Here is a 26,523-nt window from a genome sequence, read left to right as displayed (position 1 = left end):
GTGGCCCTGGAGTGGGTGGGGCCGGACTCAGACGCTGTTAATGTTTCTGAGGAGATCATCTCTGACCCTACCATCTCCGTGAAGGCCACCATTGACATCTGTGGAAGGTGGCATGAACTGCCACTTACCAATGCCCGTGGCCATCTCATGTCGGCACAACAACAACGCCAACGTCAACACTGGACTGAGCTTAAACTGCAAGGGTAGCTTGCCTGTCTCCCTGCCGCTGACCACTCGCACAGACTTTTTAAAAATTTAGCTATTGATGAGAGCATCATCATTTTCACTTTAAAAGCTAGGCTACAGGTTTTACCATCGATGCTCAACCTTTCCATCTGGTTCCCTGGCCGTCATAGGTAGCCCACACTGCATACATCATGGTCACGAACAGACAACAGAAACCATGTCTCACATACTCAATGGCTGTCATGCATACAAAGGGCTCTACATTTGTAGGCATGATAGGATCGTGGATCTGATTGCAGACAGTGTCAGTTCCACACTCGGGTCACCTGCAACATATAAGCTGTATAAGCACACCAGTGTGAAGTCATGCTCAATCTGTGTAGGGACAATTCACTGTTCTCTGATATTTCAGCAAACACCCCTGATGTTGTTGTTGTTAATGAGAATAACAGAGAGGTTCTCATCCTAGAACTTGGCTGCACGTTTGACTACAGAGGAAGCCTTTACAACCAAAATGTTAAAATATCAACTGTTAGACCATACCATAACACAACTCGGCTACAACTGTAAACTTTTAGTCTTCTATTTTTGGAAGCCTGGGTCATGTCCATAAGATGGGTGTTAGAGGCCTTCAGATGGCCGGTCTTCCGAAGAGAAGAGCCAAACAATTAGCAAGATATTGCTCAGTGTCAGCAATTATTGGCAGCCGGGCAATTTGGAGAAGACGCTGCTATCTGTATCCATGAGCTGTGTGTTGATTGTCAGGTTCATCATCCATGTGTGTGTGTAACTTTGGTTGCCATTGTCAATTTGGGCACGATTGTATCAGAATAACCCACAATGTACAAGTGCACTGATAATATTTGTGTCCTTTAAACATTTTCTTTATGTGGACATAAATAAAGATTCTAAATGTGTGGTGTGCATAGGTATACATTTAGGGGGGGGGGGGTTGCAGGGGTCATGTCCCCCTCAATATTGAGAAGAGGTACATTTGTCCCCCTCAAAAGATATAGCTAATATGAAAGACAACCAGCTCCTCAAAAGAGGTAAAAGATAAGGGGGTCAAAACATGTATATATCCGTCTTACCTGTAACTGTATATTAACCAACTATTTCAGAGCCTTGCTGCATTATACTACATTATATTTGTCTCACCGGGTTCCTGAATGTTGTCTTTTCCTTTACATAAATAAAGACATTTCCACCATAAATTGATGCAGAAAAGGCACAAACTGGTGCATAAAGGTTCACCAGAATGCAGCAAATTAATCAACATTTCCTGGGAGAGGACCACCAGACCCTTCCCCCCCCAATGTTGAAACTAAGCCTACGCCCTTGCGTGTGTGCGTGGGGGGGGGGGGTGTACACGTGCGCATGCGTCTTACCGTAAGGACGTTCTCTCCGTCTCCATGTTGAGCCAGACACTCCATTTTATCCTTCATGATGTCGAGCTCCATACTGAGGAACTCTTCGACACTCGTGAGGGATTCCACATTGGCATATTGGAGGCTTTGGAGCCTGGCAGAATGTAACACAGTCCGTGGTGTTGTAACACAGTCCGTGGTGTTGTAACACCGCGCCACATCAGGTCGAAATCATTGTTCTGGAGCTGAGACCAGACAAAGTGCACACCAAAGAGAGAAATTAAGCTGCGCCTATGACACTGGCCCAAGGAACAGCCGAGTTATTGTGAGGGAAGTGACCTATCTAAAACCAACATGACCTACCTAAAACCAACATGGAACTTGTTAAACGACTCGCTGTCCATTCATCTGACGAGCAGTTGAGAGGTCAAGTCCTGCTGGGGGTCGCACAGGACATTAAGAGCGCGACGGATCGAATTTGAGTCAAGAACGGTGCTTTTAGGGGTCATTGTCTCCTACTTGCACCCCCCCCCCCCCCCCCTCAAGTCTGTGTGAAACTGTGGGATGCCAAGGTCTGCCTGTCTCGCGGCCTCGAAGAAGGGAGTCAGACGAGATAACAACTGGAATGCGGCGCCTCCCTCCCCAATACCTCACCTCCCCCCTCCAGATCTGGCCTCGACACTCCCCCCCCCACCCCCCAACCCACACCCAGACCTCCTCCCCTCACGTGTTTACGCCGAGCGCTGTAAGGACTGACCTGGACGGCTGCCACGTATGCCCGTTGTAGGAGTGGATCCTAAGACTGTCCCCCGCCTGTCCATCCATCCCTCCCTCCCCCACCTGGCGCAACAACACTTTGTTTAACTACCCTGTTGTTGATGCAGCCTGACTATCGCATATGGCGTCTCAGGCATTCTGTAGATGACATGTGTCAACAAATGTACATGTCTGTTTGAATTTATGCTGTGCCATTGTTACTGTAAAAATGTAATGATTGTGATTGTTATAATTATTAATGAGACGATGTGCTGTATGCGTGTGTTGCTGGAATTTCCCCAAGGGGATTAATAAAGGAATATCTTATCTTATCTTATCTCAAACCCCAGCCTCTTTTCTTAATCCCCCTATCACAACTGTTACTTGAGGCAAGCAATCATTCTGATTGGAGGATTAAGAAAAGAGGGTGGGGTTTGAGATAGGTCAATTCCCTCACAATAAGGGTGCTCCCATAGTCGAGCAGACTGTACACAGAGCAGACTCCGCGGAGGTCCGCGCAGCTCTTTGAGCTTTCATAGTCGAGCAGATCTCAGCGGACGTCCGCGGTCTATTTCCTACATTTCTCGCACCAGTTTTACTACATTTCCCACAATTCTGTCTGTTCTACTGTACTGGCAGATCAGAGGGAACATTATCAGCGAGAGAGAGAGAGAGAGAGAGAGAGAGAGAGAAGAGCTTCACGGGCTCATCTCTCTCCTCGCGCCACCAATCACTCGCGCAGTGTCACATTTAATGCAGTTCGATGTCAACCAAAACGCTGAGCAGCGTTTTGTGTGACACCAAGTCAGCGGCGCGGATGTCCGCGCGTCAGGAAATAGGAGCTTCGCACCTGTGGGTCTGCTGTCCGCTGAGATCAAAGCTCAAATAGCCGCACGGACCTCCGCGGAGTCTGCTCTGTGTACAGTCTGCTCGACTATGGGAGCACCTTAACTCAACTGTTCCTTGGGCCAGTGTCATAGACACAGCTTAATTAATCACAGACTAGGACATATGGGACACAGATAAATCCTGTATAGCCAAAATACATTTGGTAACTTTTCAATTACAGCCCGGTCATTTGTGGTGAAATTAAGACGGTAACAGAACATGTTAAATTATGATTTTTTTTCTTTTAAGAAAGACTATTTTTCTGATGGTGTGAACAAATCAAGGTCAGGTGAATTGATTTATCTCAAGCCCGCCCTCTTTTCTTGATCCTCCAATCACAACCGTTGCTTTGTTTGTCTGAGGGAAGTAACAGTTGTGATTGGAGGATCAATAAAAGAGGGCGGGCTTGAGATAGGTCAATTATAGACATATTGGTCGACCATGAGTGGAACAGTATTATCTTTGTCAAATATTGTTACCTTTTGATATTACACTGCAATTATACATATAATGCTGTTACCAATTCAATGGACGGACTGACTGACCGCAGGAGTGGTGATATAGTAAGACACAGCGACAGACACTGAGACGCACCTTATCTATCTCTTTGGCCAGAGCCTGGAGCTCCAGGGAATGTTTTCCCAGCTCCTCACCCAGACCTCTGATGCGATCCAGGTAACCATTTAGATCCTCCGCCTCCACCCGGAAGGCTGCAGAATGCATGACCTTGTTCCTCACATTGGTCACCTACACATATGCGGTTGAAATTCACACACACACACACACACACACACACACACACACACACACACACACACACACACACACACACACACACACACACACACACACACACACACACACACACACACACACACACACACACACACACACACACACACACACACACACACACACACACACACACACACACACACACACACACACACACACACACACACACACACACACACACACACACACACACACACACACACACACACACACACACACACACACACACACACACACACACACACACACACACACACACACACACACACACACACACACACACACACACACACACACACACACACACACACACACACACACACACACACACACACACACACACACACACACACACACACACACACACACACACACACACACACACACACACACACACACACACACACACACACACACACACACACACACACACACACACACACACACACACACACACACACACACACACACACACACACACACACACACACACACACACACACACACACACACACACACACACACACACACACACACACACACACACACACACACACACACACACACACACACACACACACACACACACACACACACACACACACACACACACACACACACACACACACACACACACACACACACACACACACACACACACACACACACACACACACACACACACACACACACACACACACACACACACACACACACACACACACACACACACACACACACACACACACACACACACACACACACACACACACACACACACACACACACACACACACACACACACACACACACACACACACACACACACACACACACACACACACACACACACACACACACACACACACACACACACACACACACACACACACACACACACACACACACACGTCATTCTTCCCATACTTGTTAAACGTGAATTTCTAAACCGCCAACTCTATCCATCAATCATCTTATCCAATGGTGTGGACCCTCAAGTAGACTTAGGGTGCTTTCTCACTCACCATTCGGGGTCGAATCAGAGCCGGATCGCACCAGAAAAGGGTGTGTCATTCATTCATTCTACTGAGAACGCTCCCCCCTCCCGTCCCCCGGGACACTGATTCTGATTGCGTGCCAGTGGGAGCGGGGGGCGTGGTGTACGAGCTTCTACCAAAACACGGGAGAGGCTTCTGTATCAACTTGCTGACACACACAACGTCGTTACTGTAATGCTTTTATGCTTGCTTGAATTTTGGGCAGATAAAAACATACAGCAACAACTGGACAATACCCACAAAAACGATATTTATGGGCAATTAATAAATATTCCACCTCACGGCTCAGTGGATGAAAACATGAAGCCACGTTACAAAGCACAAGACTTCCCTGGCTTGCATTAGGCCTGGCCTGGTTTCTTGTTCGAATGCATTTATTTCTATTAGACCAGTGGTTACCTTTGTTAGCAAATTGTTGTTCACAAATTGCTTGAAGTGCTTGCAGTTGGTCATTAGGTTGAGGAAGGCAGAGATGTCAAAGTCACCAACGGTCTTGTGGTTTGTATTGCCACGTGCCATGTACACCTGTAAAAATCACACACGTTTGTTTTGTTGTGCTTTATTAATAAGACCCCCATTTGCTGACGCCTTAGCGAAGTAAGCGCTATAGTCTTCCTGGGGTCCAGGATCACTTGTGCGAATAATCAATAACATCGTAATACGTGAACAAGTCGGCTAACACCAGAGTGGACCTACCTTCGCCACCTCCCATTTCTCGCTGGGCCACAGGTAGGGCAGGGCTGTACGTTAACTTTTTTTGCACATAGCACTGGTGCTACAGAGGTTGATAGTTTTGTAGCACAGGCCAAAATCTTGTAGCACGAGTATAAAACGTCTCTAAAATCTCTAAAAACAACCACAAGTAGTGCAGTTCATTACTTAAATAGGTATGTGACTGGCAAGGGACATGAAACTTGCATACAGGGCACACAAAATCCAAACTTTAACAAGAAATGCTTTTAGACAAATTCTTTCTTTATTTGCCCATAATGTAAAACAAAAAGAACAAGGACATAACCATATAACCGATATGAAGCAGTCCGAGACCAGGCAGTGCTGGTGTGGACTCAGATTACAGGGAAAGCTAGAAACCAACCTAGAAACACCTATAAACCAACATAACAAATAGATATAATGCATACAAACACCTGTACATATTTGTGGAACCAAATAAATAAATGTATTATTATTATTATTATTATTATTATTATAATTATTCGTGTGTGTGTGTGCGTGCGTGTGTGTGTGTGCACTGCACACGTGTCACAGTTCCAGCATCATGTCTGCTGGCCACTTTTTCAGATCCACACACACACACACACACACACACACACACTATTGCATTAATCAGAACTAAGTACAAGGAACTCTGCATGAATGAAAAGGGCTTTATAAATTAAATTAATTATTATTATTATTATTACCTTATTTGCATATTGTCTCGTTATTAGATAGATAGATTGATTGATAGATAGATAATTAATACTTTATTGATCCCGGAGGGGAATTTTAAGTAGCCATACGGTGGAGTTCTTTTTACAGAGTAAAATTAGCGGCTTAAATTTAGTGAACAGCATTTCTTCCTTGGCGATGCAATATGTCACATTCATCTTAAACTTTACCTCACGGAGATCAGCATCATCCGCTCTGGTCGTGTTTAGTCAGCTAGTGCAAGAGGGTGCCGGCCCGCTCAGGAGTTTATTTAGCGTTGAAGGCATCCCGGGCAAGAACGTGTCGATGGGACGTATTGTGTTTATTAATGTTATCCCTTTTTAGGATATTGTTACCCGCGACATAGGGATTCTCTGATCGGATCTTTTCCGGAGTCTCCCGGCACCAGTGACAGAATAATAATAGCTGTGCTTCCTCATTAAAAAATATCCACGGAAAATCATTTTCCCACTCTGCGTTATATCTGTACATCTTGTTAATCTTCTCCTTTTGTCTCGTTTCTATTAACGGTGGTCCCTCTCGGGCTCGTTTGGGGTTTTGATCTTGTACTTCTTTTGTTGGATTTAATACCTTAAAAAAGCGCTTCATCTTGTCGAAGTCACCCAGTCAGTGTACATTGAGCTCGCAATTTAGTCGCGGGGATATTGTTCGCTAGGGATTATGGAATTTGGTGTTTGATTATGGACTCTACGCGAGACGGGACATTGTTTTTAATCGCACGAGACTACAAGTACCAAGTGGATAGCGTGGCGCTGTGGTCCATTCAATTTACCGTCACACTTTCTTTTTTTTTGCTTGCGCCACGGGCCATCGCACCAGTGCTACTAAAGTCAATTCATTCATCGCACAGACTGACGTCAGTGTCGCACGTGCGATATATATGTCGCACTGTACAGGCCTGAGGTAGGGGGTCGAGTTATTCCAAATAATATTCGCACCTTTCAACAAGTGGTTGGCCGAGATCGCGTCTCTCCATGGTACACACGCTGGACACGTTGGAGGAACCTGTAACGTTAATTACCAGACCGTACAGTATAATTAGTATTGTTAGTAGGGGTGTAACGGTACACAAAATCCACGGTTCGGTACGTACCTCGGTTTTGAAGTCACGGTTCGGTATTTTTTCGGTACAGTAGGGGGGGGGGGGGGGGGGGGGGGGGGGGCGATACCAGTGCATACATTAAAAAAATTAAATTAAAAAAAAATTATATAAATTATACTTTTTTTTTTATTTATATATATATATATATATATTAGTGCTGTCAGGCGATTAAAAAAATTAATCTAATTAATTACAGGATTTGTAATTAATTAATCTAATTAATCGCATTTTAATCGCATAACCATTTTATACCATTTTATTCTATATTCTATAATCATATTTCAAATTGCATGTGTCCGGATGGCAGAATTCAGTACTGTATCTACAAAACCTTCTGTTTAATCATCTTCCATCTATTAATTTGCTTAGATTTTTCAGGTCTGGTCAATTTGAGCATAGTGTTATTCACAGTCAAAGATACAAAAAAAATGTTTATTGATATTCTCATTTGGGTCATTACAATTTACTCAAGCCTAGTAACAGACACAGTATTTCTGACACTGGGAATACATTCCCTGAGATCCATAGATGTCCCTAGAATCAGATACCAAGAACATGCAAATGGACCATATAAGAAAAAGTCTGTAATGTGTATTCTACGTTCTTATAGAATGAATGAGATAAAAAAAAAAAAAATTATATAAAAAAAAAAAAAAAAAAAAAAAAATTGTAATTAATTTTGAGTTAATTTTCATAACGCGATAATTTGCTGTGTAATTAATTAATCTAATTAACGCGATAAACTGACAGCCCTAATATATATATATATATATATATATATATATATATTAGTGCTGTCAAACGATTAAAATATTTAACTCGATTATCGCATGATTGTCCATAGTTAACTCGTGATTAATCGCAAATTAATCGCATTTTTATTTTTTTTACCTAAAAACAGATCTTTTTCAAGTTCCAAGTTTTAATACTCTTATCAACATGCGAGTCAACAAATGCTTGCTTTGTGCAACCATTTAACACAAAAGGATGACCCTCATGCATTGCAAATTTGCATCAAATTCAAAACAGAGTGATGCACAAAATAACTTAAAAGAAAATAATAATTTAAAACAATGAATAAAGTGTGCATGAAATAATAGGGGAAAGAAAACGTTAGGAACTTGTTACATTCACACACACAAGGGCTGATTAATCACACACCCCCCTCTCTCCCTCACACACACACCCTCCCAGCTCTCTTTCTCTCTAGCCCCTTCCTCATCTCTCTCACCCCCCTCTCTCTCTATATCTCACACACACACACACACACACACACACACACACACACACACACACACACACACACACACACACACACTTCAGAAACAAACATAGTATCAATGAGAGCATCAATAATACACCTGAGTGAAGTCTAGTTAAAAAAAAAAAAAAAAAAAAAAAAATGTTAGTTAATCTTGAGTTAAAAAAATTAGTGGCATTAATAGAATCGGGAGTTAACGCGATATTAACGCGATATATTTGACAACCTTAATATATATATATATATATATATATATATATATATATACAGCTTCTGTTTTATATATACTGTTTTTTTAGTAATAACAAGAAAGTAATGGTATTTATTCAACAACAGGTGATTGATTAATGATACTGTATTATGGGGCTGCAGCACTGCAGATGTACCCTACTCCAATGATCCACTCAGTCACTTTGCACTCGCTACCCAGTGGCTCTGCAGATATACCCTACTCAGTCTACAATGCTGGCTCCGGTGAAGTAGCAGAGGATCTGTTGTGATTTTTGCACAATAAATATTCAACATTCTCTTTTGAGACTCCGCCTCAGACTCTTATCATTTGGCACTAAAAGCTAAACATTGTCACCGATATGGCTGTCCGCAACATGTCATTAATTGTGTGCGAGAGGTCGATCAGTGATGACTCTAACGTGAGCTAGGTTAGCTAGCATTAGCTAACGTTAGATGGAAACAAGACAATATAACGTTACTGGTGAAAAAGTGATTTACCTTGGAATACTCCTGTGCCAACTTGCTGTACTTTGCTTGCAGGTCTGCAGCCATTATTGCTGGATTATGAATAGCCCCAACTTTAGCCAAGGTAATGTTAAAGCTAAAACTAGCTTTTCGGTTAGCTCTTCAGCTAATGCTAATAACACCAGCAAGCGAACCCATCTGAGCTCCCCATCAACACCGCTCTGTCGGGAGGATGGCATTTAAGAAAGTATCTGCTGTTAAAATGACAAAGAGCATTGACACTTTAATTCACGTCGGTTAAACACACGTTTGTTTTATAATGCTCACAGCAGACCGCAGTGTTGTTGAAATTACGGGGGCCGGGGGATTTAAGTTCCGCAAAAAAAGGTTGACCATACCGTTGCAATCGTACGGTGCACAGCCCGTACTGTACCGGAGGACCACATTGACGCGGTACAGTACGTATCCGCGTACCGTTACACCCCTAATTGTTAGATATTAAAATATAAGCTGAACAGAAATTTGAGACATGAGTCAAGGGTGGAATTCAACAATGGTTTACTTGTTGTACTGTAGCCGGTACTACTCTGAACATGCCATGAGTGGGACTCGAACCCCGGGCGACATCACAGACCTCTGTACCAAGAGGTGAATTCACTTCTAAGCACTCAGTCTGGATGCCTCAGGGGAGTGAGTTTTACTTCCTGGTACCACTACCGTGCCACAGTCACTTCACAACGTCCGAAGTTCTTCGTGACTGGGCTTCGCGGTACCATCCGTTACACTAGCACACGAGAAGCAATACAGTCCTTGACCAGAGCCCTGACGGACTAAGGTCCTCATCAACAGAAACAGACAAGGTTATATACATTTGGGAGTCCCATTTTTAGAGAGGATGACGGACTGGTTTGATGACTGATGATCCGACAGGCCTGGTCTTAGATGGTCTGGGGCTGAATATGATATTATATTCAGGTTTGCCCCTCCTCACTGGCCAGAGGCGCCATTGCATGCACCGGTCGTTAGGTCACAGGTTATCAGGTCAAATGTAGTCTAGTCCCTGAGTGCATGGTTTGGGAATTTGTTTGGACAGAGTGTATCTTTTTGATTGGGGAGAATATTGCATGATTCTGTGGTTCTGTGTAAGATATTAATTAAATATGATATACCAATGAAGCAATCTATAGGGCCAGTCTAAATAATGTATGTTCATCTTATGATGAATTGAAAATGGGGGACCCTGATGTAAACAAGACGAAAGTATTTCTCTGGTCTGCATCCCCTTAACAATTGTGTGTATTGAGCTGTACTGTAATGTACCCATTCTGCAATCTGTTAATAAAATGTACAATCAATCAATGTTTGTAGAATTATCTTAGATAAATTGGAGAGCCTGTACCTATTGGTCAAGATCTATTTGTAGCTTGGACACTGGAGCCACAGACACATTCCAGAGTGAGACGATGCAGAGGAGCTGGATGGAAGGTTTTGTAATCCTTCAGTGATATATTAATGAAATATTATCACAGTATGAAAACTTGAAAAGCAACAGGCATCAGATGCTGTGTGTTTCTAAATCAATCGAGGTCTACTCTGAATGAATGTGGCAGTGAAAAGGCATCACACAATAATGCATCGTTATTTAGCACAGCACATGACAATAAAAAATGTATTCACCTTCAAGTTGTGACTGGGAGTCCACTTCTTTAAATCACCTTTTTTGAAATCGCATTTCGTTTGACACTCTTGTCTATTATGTCCATCGGTGTCTATTGTATTTCGCAGTGACTGGTGGTAGGTTTCGGTTTCGTTTTCCAGGAAACATCCCAGGCGCACTTTGAGAAACTGCAGACCCATAGTGGTTTTGATCCAGTTTTTATACCCGTCATCTTGAAACCTCTGAAAGGAGTCCATCGCGGTTGTATTGTCCACTTGTCGTCAAACGGTAGATTTTCTTCGCTCAGACCTGTATCGCCCGTGGGGAGCGTCCTGTCCGGTGACTAGCGCATTCGCTCTGCCGAGTCTGCAACCTCCAGCCCAAGCCAAACCTCTCTCTCTCTACCCCTCCAGCCCAAGCCAAACATCTCTCTCTACCCCCTCCAGCCCAAGCCAAACATCTCTCTCTACCCCTCCAACGCCCCTCTCTTTCCCCTGCTCTCGCATCATATGAGGTATCACACACCCACACGCACACACACACACACACATTTTCTTTAGAGACTTTCTATTTTTTCGTTCATTCACACAGTTGCGTTGTGGTCATCACGAACTCTGACAGTTGGAACTATTGGCAACTGCCTACCTGTTCACCCAATGCACTGAACTGCGTGAACGGACTGGTCTGAAAATGATATTAATAATATAATTAATTAACAATCCAATACATGGACATTTTGACTGAATTGAGCATGACTCCTGAGTGTTTCTTTGTTATCAAACTAACCTAGTATTTAGCTTGGCCATTAGTCCAGAGTAGACCTACTATTAATCAAATTATTATATTATTTGTCTATTATGTGGTACAGTCTTATGCCGGAGCTATAGGCCTAATTAATCAAATCAAAAAGGTAATTTTATCTTCATTGGCAGGGGTTAGACCTGTCTGGCGCCCAACGGTAAATGGCACTATAAGTGGACACCGCTACATAAAATGGCGCCCAACGTGGGGCTGATGGCCTAACTGAACCAAGGTTTAAAGGTACTGTGTTAAAAGAATATATACATATTATGTTACTTTGTTATTTTCTTTAAAGGTACATTACCCTATTTTGTTTAAAGGTGCATGGCACTATTTTCTTTAAAGGTACATTACCCTATTTTGTTTAAAGGTGCATGGCACTATCTTCTTTAAAGGTGCATTATGCTATTTTGTTTAAAGGTGCATGGCACTGTTTTCTTTAAAGGTGCATTATGCTATTTTGGTTATAGGTGCATGGCACTATTTTCTTTAAAGGTGCATTACGCTGTTTTGTTTAAAGGTGCATGGCACTATTTTCTTTAAAGGTGCAGTTGGCAACTTTTGAAAGGTGAAACAAATTATATTGTGAAGGTTTGAAGCATTGCTCGACTGTGGGTTCATTAATGTGCTGTGTGCTGCTCTAAATAATTGATTTTGGGTTTATAACCTTACATAAAGCACATTCCACCCACTGATTTCACAATGTCTAATGGCGCAGAGGCTGCACCTGCACCAAGCAGCCCGCCTCCAAACCCACCAGACCTAGACACAAAAACAGAAGGTCTAGGGTGGGATCTAAAGGGACCAGACCCTCCTGATGTTGATACCCCCTTAAGGTCTGATACGGAGAGACCTGACCAAAGGGGTATTATACAAATGAGATTTGAGAATTTTCAGCATCGAAAGGGGGAGGAGTCTCCAATGCATTTCCCGGCGACAAAGCCTAAAGATGGTGTGCATTTTCAGGAACCACTAATCGACCTCCAAACGGACCTTGCTTTGCTAACAGAGGAAACAAATGTTCTTCTGCAACCTGGAAAATTCTCAATTGACTCTGGAGAACACAAGGCTGCCTCTTCAGACTCCATATCCTCCCCAAACTCCGACACCTTGTCCCCAATTGATTTATCAGGAGTCATGGCTACCCCGGCAAGGGATTTGAACCAACTGGCTTACCAAACTCAGGGAAATTGGTTACAGTTGTGTCAGACAATGAATCAGCAGAAATTGACAATGCAACAATTTACCAAATATGTGCAGGACTTCAATACCCGCTCTGACCTAAGAATCCAAGCTATTGGAAATCAGTCAGTGGCAAACTATAATCATCTCAAGACATGCATCGTCACACTCCAAGATAATGTGTTAAAGGAAATGGATAATCTGGCCAAAACCACCAAAATCATAATGGCTGATGAGAATCAGGCATCTGAACAAACTCTCACCCAGCAGATTAATTTCATGGTGGTACAGTCCCAAGTAGGAGTTCAGAAGGAAATCAAAGAGGTGAAACAAGTCACACAGGAAGGAGTGGATAGGATATCCAAAGGAGTGGAATACTGTATTACACAGGTGACTCGGGTAAACAGCCAACTGGAGGAGATGAGAGTAAAGATGAAGGAGCAATCGAATAGCCACGAGAGCAAAGTTCTCTCTATGGAAAAGAAACTGGATGCTCTCGATCTAAAACTCACTAACATTCCTCCCACCTCACTGTTTCATCCCCCAACTTTGCCTACAGGCTCTATTTTCACACAACCTTCAGCATTCAGTACAGGTTCTCCGCTGGCAACGGCCAGCTCAAGAACTGTACCAACCACGGTACCAACCACTGCTCCAACCACATTATCTACAAGATCAGTCATCACCAAGAGTATCAAGCTGACTTTTCCAACCTATGGAAAGCTGGATGATGACCCTGATCCACTGAATTATCTGACCAAATGCCATGATTTTCTGGCTCTACAGCCCTTATCCGACTGGGACCTCCTGGCAACGTTCAGAACCGTGCTTCATGGTACAGCTCGTGACTGGTGGGAGATTGCCAGATCCTCTGTAACTACATGGAGCCAATTTGAAACTGCTTTTATGTCTGCTTATCTAACTGATGATTATGAAGATGAGTTAGCAGACCGAATCAGAACAAAAATCCAAGGAGAGAAGGAAACTATAAGAGACTTCGCTTTCTCTTATAGGGCTCTTTGTAAAAAGTGGAAACCCTCTCTCACTGAAGAGCTCATAGTAAAAATGATTTTGAAAAACATCAAACCGTATCTTGCAAGTCAACTCCGAGGGCGAGTTCAGACCACAGAGGAGTTGGTGCGTCTGGGAATCCAACTTGAAAGGGATCACGAGCTCCAACTTGAGTATGACAAGAGGACCAATTTAAGAGCTCAAACTCAGAATAGGACGCCCAGCGTTCCAAATCGAGTCCAGGATGGACCGCCTGTGATGTGTTGGAGATGTAAGGGACAACATCCTCCTGGATCTTGTCCCCAATATACACCTCCTGACCACTCCAAATCTTTCAATCGACAACAAAAAACCTATTCTGCGCCGAAAGGTCAACACCCAAGTAACAGCTTGGTGTCCACAGCTGTCACCTCAAAACGACGTGACAAGTCAGCACAACCTTCCGTGGAGAACCTCTCTCCGAGTACTTCAAAACAAAGTTCTCCTTGTGGCCCACCTACCCTATTGGTGGTACCCATCACTCTGGGAGCCTGGCGGGGAAAGGCTGTCTTGGATACAGGTGCAAGTTACACCCTTCTCCATGAGTATCTATGGGCGGAGCTCAACAGAACCAAAGAAGAGCTTACTCCCTGGGAAGATGGACCTTTGTATCTTGCTAATGGACAGGCACAAGTTCCACTTGGGTGGGGGAAGCTGGAAATCGACCTTCACGGGAAACTCTTCACCTTACCAGTAGTCGTGCTGGATCAGAGAGGCCTGGCTTTTGGAGTTGTCCTGGGGTTGGACTTCATTTCTCTCAGTGGGCTACAAATCAACGTGGCAGACGGGGAATATAGTTTCAAATCTAACCCTGCCGAAGTATTTCCATTTCAACCAGGTAGTGCAAATGGTCCTAGGAAGGAGAAACGACACTATCCCAGGAAATTATGCCTGATAAGTGCTCTTCCTCCTCCTGTGTTGACGCTGGAACCTGTACGCCTGGATGCGAAGGAGTATATCCACAATGCTGTCACACAAGCGCAACTGCAAGATGATGAAAAGGAGCAGTTAAGAGGAATTCTTGAGTCGTACCCCAAAGTGTGCACAAATGAGGCGGGGAGAACTGATGTGCTACTTCACAAGATATACCCCACCACCAATGTGCCGATCAAACAAAGGCCTTACAGGATGTCTCCGGGAAAGCAAGCCATTGTGGAGGAACAACTGAAAGATATGCTAAGTGCGGGGATCATCGAACCATCATACTCAGGATGGGCCTCCCCAGTGGTGCTGCCTCCAAAGAAGGATGGAGGTCACCGTTTTTGTGTGGACTTCAGACGGGTCAACGCGGTGACCGAAACTGATGCGTATCCGCTACCCAACATCAACGAGATCCTGGAATCACTCTCTGGATCAGTGATCTTCTCTACGATTGATCTCAACAGCGGCTATTGGCAAGTGCCCATGGATCCAGAGAGCAAGTCAAAAACTGCATTCATCACATCTCGTGGGTTGTACCACTTCAACGTAATGCCTTTTGGACTGAAAAATGCTCCTGCGACATTCCAAAGACTAATGGAGACTGTCTTGAGAGATCTCCGTGGTCATATCTGTCTCGTCTACCTCAATGATATCATTGTTTATTCTACGTCTGTGACCGAACATTTCCAGCATCTACAGCAAGTCATAGAGAGGCTTGCAAAAGCAAATCTGACCATCAACCTGAAGAAGTCCAAGTTCTGCCTCCAGGAAATAAAGTTTCTTGGACACATCGTCAGTGCCAAGGGAGTTTGTGCAGACCCTGACAAGGTTGAGGCCATCCAAACCTATCCAGTTCCGAAGAATATCAAAGAGGTTCAGCGGTTCCTGGGGTTTGCCGGATGGTACCACAGATTCGTTCCAGGATTCTCCAAGATTGCTGAGCCGATAAATGATCTAAAAAAGAAAGGGCGACCATTCATATGGAGTCCTGAGTGCCAGAATGCATTCAACAAACTGAGGGAATGTTTGTCATCTCCTCCTATCTTGGGTCATCCCAACCCAGATCATCCTTTTCTTGTGTACACTGATGCAAGTGATACTGGTCTTGGAGCCATACTGACACAGAAGAAGGAAGGTGGTACTGAAGAAGTGCTGGCGTACGCAAGTCGGACATTAAACCGAGCAGAAAACAACTATTCTGCAACAGAGAGAGTGCCTTGCAATCATTTGGGCTCTGGAGAAATGGCAGCACTATCTGGAACCACGACTCTTCACTGTCATCACTGATCACTGCCTTACAGTGGGTCCTGAGATCCACGAAGACTACAAGTCGTTTGATCAGGTGGGCTCTGCGACTTCAGCGATTCGACTTCATCATTGAATATCGAAAAGGAAAACTGAATAGTGCTCCAGATGCACTTTCCAGGATTCCAACAGGTGCTGGATGCAACCTGTATTCCGGCAAGAAGGATTCTGGAACACTTCCGATATCCCTTGCACAGATATGGGAGGAACAACACAAAGATGCCAAAATTGAGACTATCTTTAAGGCTCTGGCTGAGGAAGGAAGTTCTGTGAAAAATGACTACGCAGTCCTGGAAGATAAGGTGTACCGAAAAACACAAGGACAAGATGGACAGTGTCATTATCGGGTCTATGTCCCAGCAACCCTGATTCTGCAAGTCCTCCAGGCTTACCATGAGAACCCGCTATGTGGACATGGGGGTATCTTCAAAACCTACAAGAGGCTTCAGGAAGTGGCATTCTGGCCAGGAATGTGGACCGATGTCAAGGCACATGTTAAATGCTGTGTGAAGTGTCAGAGCCTGAAGTCCGACAACAGGAAGCCTGCAGGAATGATTCAGCAACATTCAGTAAAGGGACCAAATGAGTTGCTAGGAGTGGATATAATGGGACCCCTTCCACGCAGTCCAGAACGAAATGAATATCTTCTTGTCCTAGTGGACTATTTCACGAAATGGGTGGAATTCTTCCCCATGCGACAAGCAAACTCACAGACAATCGCCCGCATACTGAAGAAAGAAATCTTTACGAGATGGGGTGTGCCAGATTTTATATTGTCAGAGGATCACAGTTTGTGTCGTCTTTATTCAAAGAGCTCTGCGAGAAATGGACAGTGACACCCAAACTTACGACAGCCTATCACCCACAGACGAACATGACAGAACGGGTGAATCGCACTCTGAAGTGTATGATCTCCTCCTACGTGGAAGACAACCACCGGAAGTGGGATCAGTACTTACCAGAGTTCAGATTTGCCTTGAATTCGGCAGTTCAAGAAACCACAGGAGTTACCCCTGCAGAGTTACAGCTTGGAAGGAAACTGAACAGTCCAATGGACAAAGTCCTGAGAGGCAAGACTCTTCCTCCTGATGCTCAAGCGTATGATGTGGTTCATCAGCTGAAGACTCTCCACGCCAAAGCCGAGGAAAGTAGCAAGAAGGCTCGTGTGAGACAGCTACGGAATTATAACAAGAACAGGAGGGATGTCAGTTTCAAGTTCCAAGAAAGGGTGTGGGTAAGGAACTTTCCACAGTCCAGTGCAGCCAAGAACTTTACTGCCAAACTGGCCAGCAAGTGGAAAGGACCCTATCGCGTAATAAAACAAACTGGTCCCGTCAACTACCAAGTTGTACGAGAGGACACTGGTGGAGATGTGAGAACAGTACATGTCTGTAACCTCAAACCTTTCTACCCTACAGCGGAGGATTTGGACGAACAGGAAAAGAAGGAAGTCCTGGAGATACTGAATGAAGATAGCTCAGAAGACGAGTTCCTAGGTTTCGAGTGACTGGTGTTCACCACCAAAGGTGGTTTTTCACAATGGGGGGAGAGTGTAACAGAGCGGCTTTAACCTGCCTGGTAAAAGTGCGCCTGTCCCTTTATGGCTGTCAATTACGGATGCGCTCATCTGGGATCTGATAGCGGATAAGAGGTGAGACGTCAGACGGTGGTGGGTTGGCCTTGTGAGACGTGAGACGGGAGACGTGAGAAGTCATGACGCGGAAGTGAGAGCGGCGAGTTTGAATGTTGTTTCACTGAAGGAAGACGTGCAGCCGAACTAAAGAGCAAGGAGAACGTGAACCGTAGTTAGATAAGTTGAAAACGCGCAAGTAAACATTACCTGACACGGGATGGATGACCAACGTGGATAGTCCGGACGTCTACGACCTGATCATCTTCACCCAACGCGGACTTCGGTGCGGTAGGGTACACGCTGCACTGTTAGTTGCGCTCCTGTTCCGAGGCTGTGACGCAAGCGTCTCCGACTCAAACATTCCCCTCTCCAAGCTTCCAAACGACGGCGACACATAGCCCAGGCCAAACGCGCCTCTATATCTCTCTCTGCAACCTCCAGCCCAAGCCAAACCTCTCTCTCTCTACCCCTCCAGCCCAAGCCAAACATCTCTCTACCCCCTCCAGCCCAAGCCAAACATCTCTCTCTACCCCTCCAGCCCAAGTCCAACGCCCCTCTCTTTCCCCTGCTCTCGCATCACACACCCACACACACACACGCACACACACACACACACATTTTCTTTAGAGACTTTCTATTTTTTCGTTCATTCACACAGTTGCGTTGTGGTCATCACAAACTCTGACAGTTGGAACTATTGGCAACTGCCTATACCTGTTCACCCAATGCACTGAACTGCGTGAACGGACTGGTCTGAAAATGAATTGTTTTGTGTTTAAAATGTTTTCTTATGATTTTGACTAATATCCAATACATGGACATTTTGACTGAATTGAGCATGACTCCTGAGTGTTTCTTTGTTATCAAACTAACCTAGTATTTAGCTTGGCCATTAGTCCAGACCTACTATTAATCAAATTATTATATTATTTGTCTATGTGGTACAGTCTTATGCCGGAGCTATAGGCCTAATTAATAAAATCAAAAAGGTAATTTTATCTTCATTGGCAGGGGTTAGACCTGTCTGGCGCCCAACGGTAAATGTTATAGGCACTATAAGTGGACACCGCTACAAGTGTAGCTAGTTAGCAAAATATCAAGCCTCTTTCAAAATGTCTGTTATTATGGATCAATGGCTGAGTTGAGCTGGTTCATCCAGCAACAACAGCACAGGTGATACTGCTGAATCAGGAGAACCCATTCAGAAGAAAAATAAAACGGAGAAAGTGAAGAATTGTCAGTTTGGTGAACATTATGTGCTCTCTGGATTTACTGTCACAACTACAGAGCAACCACAGCCAATGTGTTTCCTCTGTGGCGACATGCTTTCGAATAATAGCATGAAACCATCCCATTTACATATTTTTATATTCAGATCTAATTCTATTGCCTATATTTATGTCTTTCTGCTATTACCCTGCCCATACCTATACCCTCCCCCATGCTGCTATGACACCCACATTTACCCAAGGGGATCAATAAAGGAATATCTCATCTGAACTAAAACTTTACTTCAATAAACTGCCAACCTGTGTGACCATGTGACTTTATCCAGGTCATCCACTCACTCACACACACATACACACAGCCGGTCTGCCACAATATATAGACTATTAATTATATCCTGGGGATCACCACCATTGATTGCATAGTAGGGGGTACTTTAGGTTGGTTTGAAATGCTTTGGGGGTACAGTACTCAAAAAAGGTTGCGAACCACTGATCTAGTAGCTCCAGGTTGAGGTCCATTGGTGTGTGCTGAAGGGTACGGAACCGGAGAAGGTCTTCTGCCAGGGACACATAGCCACTACCAACAGACTGTTTTGTTTTGTTTCGGAGTGGGCACTGTCAAAGGTTCATTTGTAACCAGGGGTGCAGTCGTGCACACACGCGGTTACACGGCGTGTTATTAGTAGTCACTCAGGGCAGAAGTGCGCGCAATGATAAGTACCCGGCCGTTGTAGAAAGCTACCCGGCCGGCGGCCGGCACTTGTCACCTAGACTTTGCATAATAATAAGAACCTACGAGAAGGTGGGGGGCTGCTTGATCTCCATTGTTATGCATAATAATCATCTGTTCTGTGCAACTGAGGGAACATGTATGCGCGTGCGCGGGAGCGCGCGTGCACGTGGCGTGTAACCAGTTCCCATATTACGACTGCACCACTGTTCGTAACTACTTGACAGAGGACACAAAGGTCCCAGTTAGTGCTGGGAGGAGGCTTGGTTTGCTTGGATGAAGGGGTCTGGGTAGAGTCCATCAAGCTGTGACGCTTTGACCTGATTGTGATCAGAATCACCAGCAAGTCAACATGGAAATCTAAAAGGATAACAATTGAACATTGTTTAGCATTGTTCAAGTATTTTTTAATAGTACCCATAATGTGCTAGCTAACGTTAGCTGACATTGCTGCAACTAGCCAGAGATCGTTTTGGCTAGCTAACACACATCAAAAAGTTCACAATAACTTGTAGTTAATCACCAGGTATATCTTTTTTAATGTAGGCCTAGGTTGAATAATTTGTATAGGAAAACGTATACGGACAACTGAAAGGAAAATCTTTCTTACCTGCTTGTCAGTTGATTGACAGTTGTGACAGTAGGTGCTGTGCGTGTGAACATATGGGAGAATGACAGGTGGGTTATATCATGGCATGTAATTCACTTCAGATAGCCAAGGTAGACTACTGTATATAAGTAGGCTACATAACTAAAGTCTCACCAACTAAATAACGTTGTTGGGCTTGGGAATTTCAAACTGAGTGAAAATGAAGTGAAAATCTTGAAATTCTGGTTCCTCCAGAGGGTCCATGAAAATGGTCTAGGGGGTCCACAGTGATAATTATGTGCTTGGAAGGAATACAATTTGTCACACATCCCAGGAAATAATAACTAATAACTGAATAATACAAAGATTACCATATTTTAGGGTACATAAAACATTTATATTTTGATGTGTTTTTGTCTTGACTTTAACATAAATCTATTTTCTTGAATTCTATTGGTCTCAAAGGTATCACCAACAGAATGGGCACCCTAAAGTTATTGGGAAATGACACCTTAAGTGGGTGCGCTGGGCAGCTCCAGCAGAGTGAATGTGTGTGATGCTGTGCCATGCTGTAAAGGTTCATGTATGCTCACGTCAGCCTGCCCTGTATTTTATTTTTTTTATATATACATTTATTTATTAGTCGTCAAAGGTACAGTGGAATACAGTACACATTGAATGGCAAATTTTATATTTTCGCCCTTTCCCCCCCTCCCTCCAGGGTTCCCACAGACATTGCAAAATAAAATTCTAGGACTTTCTCAAAAAAAGAAAAAAAAGAAGGATACAGTTAACTTTAACACATTGGTTGCCAGCCAGATATGACGATTTATCGCTTGGATGCCACCACGTTAATCAATGGGAGGACGAGCACATTTGCGAGCGATTAAACTATCTTAAATTATGGCTATGTGTCTAATACACCCGTCGCTTATCAATGACTTGCTTGCAGTCAACAGGATTGTTTTATCATCAGTACATTTCGGTTTAATGCCGTTTTGAATACGAGTATAGTTTTGGAGAGTTCTAGTAATTTCAGAGAAATTCCACGAAAATAGCCATTTACTGAAATACACAAAACACGTAATTTTCCGGCTGATTTATGAATCGTTTTCAAATAAACGCTAGATTATCAAGAGTATTTGTGTTCTTATGCACGATACAAAAGTGGGCTGAAAAATCATTTATTCGTGCCGCGCTCAGCGCCTAACGCCACACACACACACGTTGTGAAATCTGTGAAAAACAACTCTGATTAAACCAAAACTGGTAACATAGATTCCTTACCTCAGATCAGATGTTCTGCAAAAAGATGAATTAAATTCCTGATCGCCATTCCAAATATTGATCGCGTTTATTGATCCAACGTTATAGTCCGAAATGCATAATCAAAAGCTGCTCCGAGCCTCGGCAGGGAATCTGGTAACAGACACTGCTTGCCAGAGATGGGAAAACCCTGGACCGGAGTTTTTCTCTGATTTCTGATCTCTTTTTTACTCAATCCAATCCAATGATGTGCAATACCATCCGGGAGACGATAGGCGGCGGTATTTGCCCTTTGCGAGCTCAGACCCATTCTCAATGATAACGTCAGGCTGGATGGATGGATGAAAAATGAATGGATATCGCTAATAAAAGAAATAACGATTAAAACCTGACTATACTCGTGATTGGCACGGAACGCATGGCAAGTTAACCCGACTATACTCGTGGTTGGCACGGAATTAGTTAATGTGGTCGATTTGAATTTCAAGGACTTTCCAAGCACCTTGTCCAGGCCTTGATCTCTTTTTTTGTCTGTCAAAAACAAGCACTAAGCACTTCAAGGACCTTGTGCGAACCCTCCCCCCCCTCCCTCCCCTGTCCTACCCAATCCTACAAATACACAACAGAAAACATAGAACATACAAACGCATATCTCTCTCACTCATCCTTCCTTCTCATTGTCCTAGTGTCTTTAGCTTGGCTATATAACCAATAAAAGGGCCCCATACTACTTCGAACTTTTCACTAGACCCCCTTAGGTTGTATTTAATTTTCTCCAGATTTAAAAAGAACATGAGATCTTTGAGCCATAGGGATGCTTTGGGGGCTGCTGGTGATTTCCACTCTAGCAAAATCCTTCTGCGTGCTAGTAGGGATGCAAAGACAATTCTATATATTGTTCTTCTCCTAACCCTTTGGTGATCCGGTCTTGGTAAGACTCCAAAGATGGCTATTTCTGCACTGGGAGTTAGCTCCATGTCGAGTTTAGAGTTTGTGAAATGGATGCGATGGACCACCTTAAATTGCATCAGATTGAGCCTGGAACAAGATGTACTATAATTTACTCTGGCCAATACTCCATTCCAAATATTCTCACCTATAGCATCGCCCCATTCCGTTTCCCAATCCTCTTTGATTTTTATCAAGAAATGTTTCTGTGTTACGGGAGATCAGGGTGTAAATGTAAATCCTTGATATAAGACCTTTTTGATTTGTGGGGATGTCCAGAATTGTGTCAATTACTGAGTTGGAGATATTAGGGAAGGAGGTATTATGTTGTTTAACCCAGTTTCGAACTTGAAAGAATCGGAATAAATGAGATCTCGGGAGGCCAAATTTTTCACACAGATCGCTAAAACTACAGAAAACCTTATTGGTGTATATCAGGGAGGGGCAACTGGCGGCCCGCGGGCCGCATGCGGCCCTTACCGACGTTCCATGCGGCCCCAGGCCAACATTAAAAAAAAAAAAAAAACAAAAAAAAAAAAAATTATAATATTTTTTTTTTTTTTTTTTTTATTGTATTCGACTAAGAAGAGTTGGCAGTCAACTATGACTCCTTTCGATCGATTAGTCGACTATTTGACTAATAGGGGTCAGCCCTAGTGTGCACATATTCAACGCTGTTGAAAGTGCCGTGCAGCAATATGGGGGTTTTGATAAACTGTCGGCTGTTGTTACCGATGGATTCGCCGGGCTTCTAAGGCAGAGTGGCGTTGAGTGTCCAATGCTGCACTGCATTATACATCAGGTAAGTTCGCTAACATAATTTCCATCTATTGTGCGTCACTATAATGACCATGCGAGTCGAGTGTAGTCAAATTATATGCGAGAGTCGTTAAATCGTTTTTCTTTTTTTTTATCTGATATAGGAGGCTCTCTGTGCCAAGAAGCTTGAATACAGCCATGTTATGGATTTGGTTACCATTACAAGGTTACCAATCTAATTCGTGGAGGCAACAGGTCACTAAACCATAGAAAGTTTGTCTCCTTTTTGGAAGAGATGGACACTGATTATGGCGACTTGCAGCTACACACAGAAATCCGATGGCTGAGCCGTCGGAAAGTACAGGAGCGACATTGAAACACTGCAAATGCAATTCAATGATCGGTTTGAAGATTTCAACGGCATGCAGTCACGGATAGCGCTGTTTGCCGGCCCCCTCACCGCTACGGTGTCAGAGCAGCCCCCACCGTTGCAGCTTGAACTGTGCGAGCTACAGTCAGATCCTTTTTTTCAAGCAAAGAGAAATGAGAGGGGAATTTCGTTTTGGAAACTGCTACCTGAGCCCCGCTTCCCACTCCTCAGGGACTTTGCCCTCTCTATGGCCAGTATGTTTGGGAGCACATACATACGTGAGAGCAATTTCTCAAACATGAAGCACATCAAGTCAAAGGAGAGAAACAGGCTGTCGGATGAAACATTATTTCATCTGATACAGATTGCATGCACAAACATTGAAGTTGACATTCCTGCTATTGTGCGCCAAATGGAGAGACCACAAGTGTCTCATTAAAGACAGGGGGGGGAGGAGATGATGAAGAGGTGTAGAGGGGGGGAAGGAGATGATGAAGAGGTGTAGAGAGGGGGGGGAGAGATGATGAAGAGGTGTAGAGAGGGGGGGGGGATGATGGAGAGGTGTAGAGAGGGGACCATTATTATTATTATTATTATAACCATTATTGACCCACTGTGGGGCGAGGGTGAATGTCATGCCAGTTTGATTAAGGGTCAATGGGAGGCATGTAGTATTGCACTTTACTTTACTTGCACTTTACTTGTTTACTTTTGTAGTGTTCAGATAACACTAATAACACAAACACAAAGCAGCATTTCTGCTGCATTTCACTACAACAGTAAATCAAAAGTGCAATAATAAATGATTTTGTTAAATGTATAAACTTGTATCCTGCTACTAAACAAAACATTCCTGAGTGCTTCATATCCATAACATGCATTTCAGTGTTATAATGTTTTGTTTAGTAGCAGGATAAAAGTTTATACATTTAACAAAATCATTTATTATTGCACTTTTGATTTACTGTTGTAGTGAAATGCAGCAGGAATGCTGCTTTGTGTTTGTTGAGCAGTGGGCTTTAAGTTCATACATTTATTTTATTATAAGCCTTAATTATTTATAATTGATCATTTTTGTATATATTTGGGGTTACAGCAATACTTTTAAATTCAGCTGTTTATAAATTCATAAAGTTGAAATTGCATTACTAAATGCATTTGAAATGGAATAAAAACAAAGTTACAACAAATTATAATTGTTTATATACCTTATTTATCACATCTGTGACTATTATGGGCTATTTGAGTGATGGGGTACTACTGGCGGGACTGCCGATAAACAATGCGGCCCCCCAGATTGATTGTGGACATTTTGTGGCCCTCACCATATACAAAGTTGCCCACCCCTGGTGTATATAATAGGTCCCTCACTCTAACTAGGCCTGACCTTTGCCAGGTCAAAAAGTCTGCGTCAGTGTGGGGAGGGATAAAGAGGTGGTTGTTGCAAATGGGGCTGTGGGCCTGCCCTGTATATAAAGGCTAAACTAAATCCCACATGACAAAAGTATGCTTTTAGCTACCCATATTATTTTGCTCCTAACTAGTTAGGATGGGTTAAATGCAGAAGACACACTTTGAGTATATGTAAAAAAAAATTACTTGACAATAAAGATATTCTACTTCATAGATGTTATTTATTTCCTAGGTTTCCCTACTTGGATGAGGATGTGGTGAGCTACCTGAATGCCCTGCCTGTGTGGGAGAAGGCAGACTTGTCCCTGCCAAGAGGGGTTGGGGAAAAGCTTCTTCTGAGACTGACCGCAAAGCAGCTGGGCCTGGGCTCTTCTGCTGTGTTGCCTAAAAGAGCCATGCAGTTTGGCTCCCGGATCGCCAAGCTAGAGAATTGCCACGAAAAGGCCTCTGACAAGTGCAAGAGACTTCTCACGGGATAAACCATTTATTCATTTGAATAGAAAGTGTAATAAGGGTCAAATGTGTTCCCTCACCAAGATTTACATGCAATCTAGTTTCATAACATATCTTAGGGTGACCAAACGTCCTCGTTTGCCCGGACATGTCCTCTTTTCACGCCCTGTCCGGGGGGGGGGGGGCTTATAAATTCATGAAAATGGCCGGGTTTTTAAGTTTCAGTTTCACTGCATTTTGCGAGCATCTGAAGGCTCGGGCTGCATTTCTCGCCGAACATATAAATTACCGAATTAAAGCACTATTTGTTGCCGTTCGAATGCCATCTCAAAATCCATTCATCGGTTCGGTTCTCGAGTTACATGCCTATCTCAGGCGAGCGTCTTTTTACGCCAGATTATCACCCCGGACTCCCGAGGCTCCAGAAGTCAATCATCCGCCGATTGCGAAAATGATTGGTCAGCGTTGTCATTTGTAGTCAACAATGAGTGTATAGCTTTCCAGTGATATCCCACGTTGGGGTGTGCGAATCAGGGATCTACTGTAGGTGAAAATTCACAAACGAAGACGGGATCAAGTGATACAAATTCCGAATGAATTTACTTGGATCAGGAAATGGAGAGATGGAGAGCTTTTTTCTTGGCACACGGTTTTCC

The 26,523-nt window shown here is 43.6% G+C and overlaps 2 protein-coding genes across 2 annotated transcripts in view; one reads left to right on the top strand and one right to left on the bottom strand.

The window, feature by feature from the left end:
* asnsd1 (asparagine synthetase domain containing 1) overlaps positions 1-25,976 on the top strand; it is a gene marked incomplete at its 5' end in the record, with an annotated part of 83,638 nt that extends 57,662 nt beyond the window's left edge. The window contains 1 exon segment of the mRNA XM_084311398.1: positions 25,647-25,976. Coding sequence (XP_084167524.1) covers positions 25,647-25,893 — 247 coding nt within the window. The 3' untranslated portion in view covers positions 25,894-25,976.
* LOC311225078 (uncharacterized protein CXorf38 homolog) lies at positions 1,628-11,620 on the bottom strand (the record flags this gene model as incomplete). Its single annotated transcript, XM_084310286.1, has 4 exons — positions 11,239-11,620; positions 5,450-5,575; positions 3,792-3,944; positions 1,628-1,798 (listed from the first exon to the last, which is right to left on the bottom strand). The coding sequence occupies exons 1-4, from the start codon at positions 11,473-11,475 to the stop codon at positions 1,628-1,630; spliced, it is 687 nt and encodes a 228-aa protein (XP_084166412.1). The 5' UTR covers positions 11,476-11,620.
* Positions 25,977-26,523: the final 547 nt, after the last annotated feature.

This window comes from Notolepis coatsorum, assembly GCF_963971535.1.
Source record: "Notolepis coatsorum genome assembly, chromosome: 3".
NCBI lineage: Eukaryota > Metazoa > Chordata > Actinopteri > Aulopiformes > Paralepididae > Notolepis > Notolepis coatsorum.
This window is presented reverse-complemented; position numbering and strand designations above follow the sequence as displayed.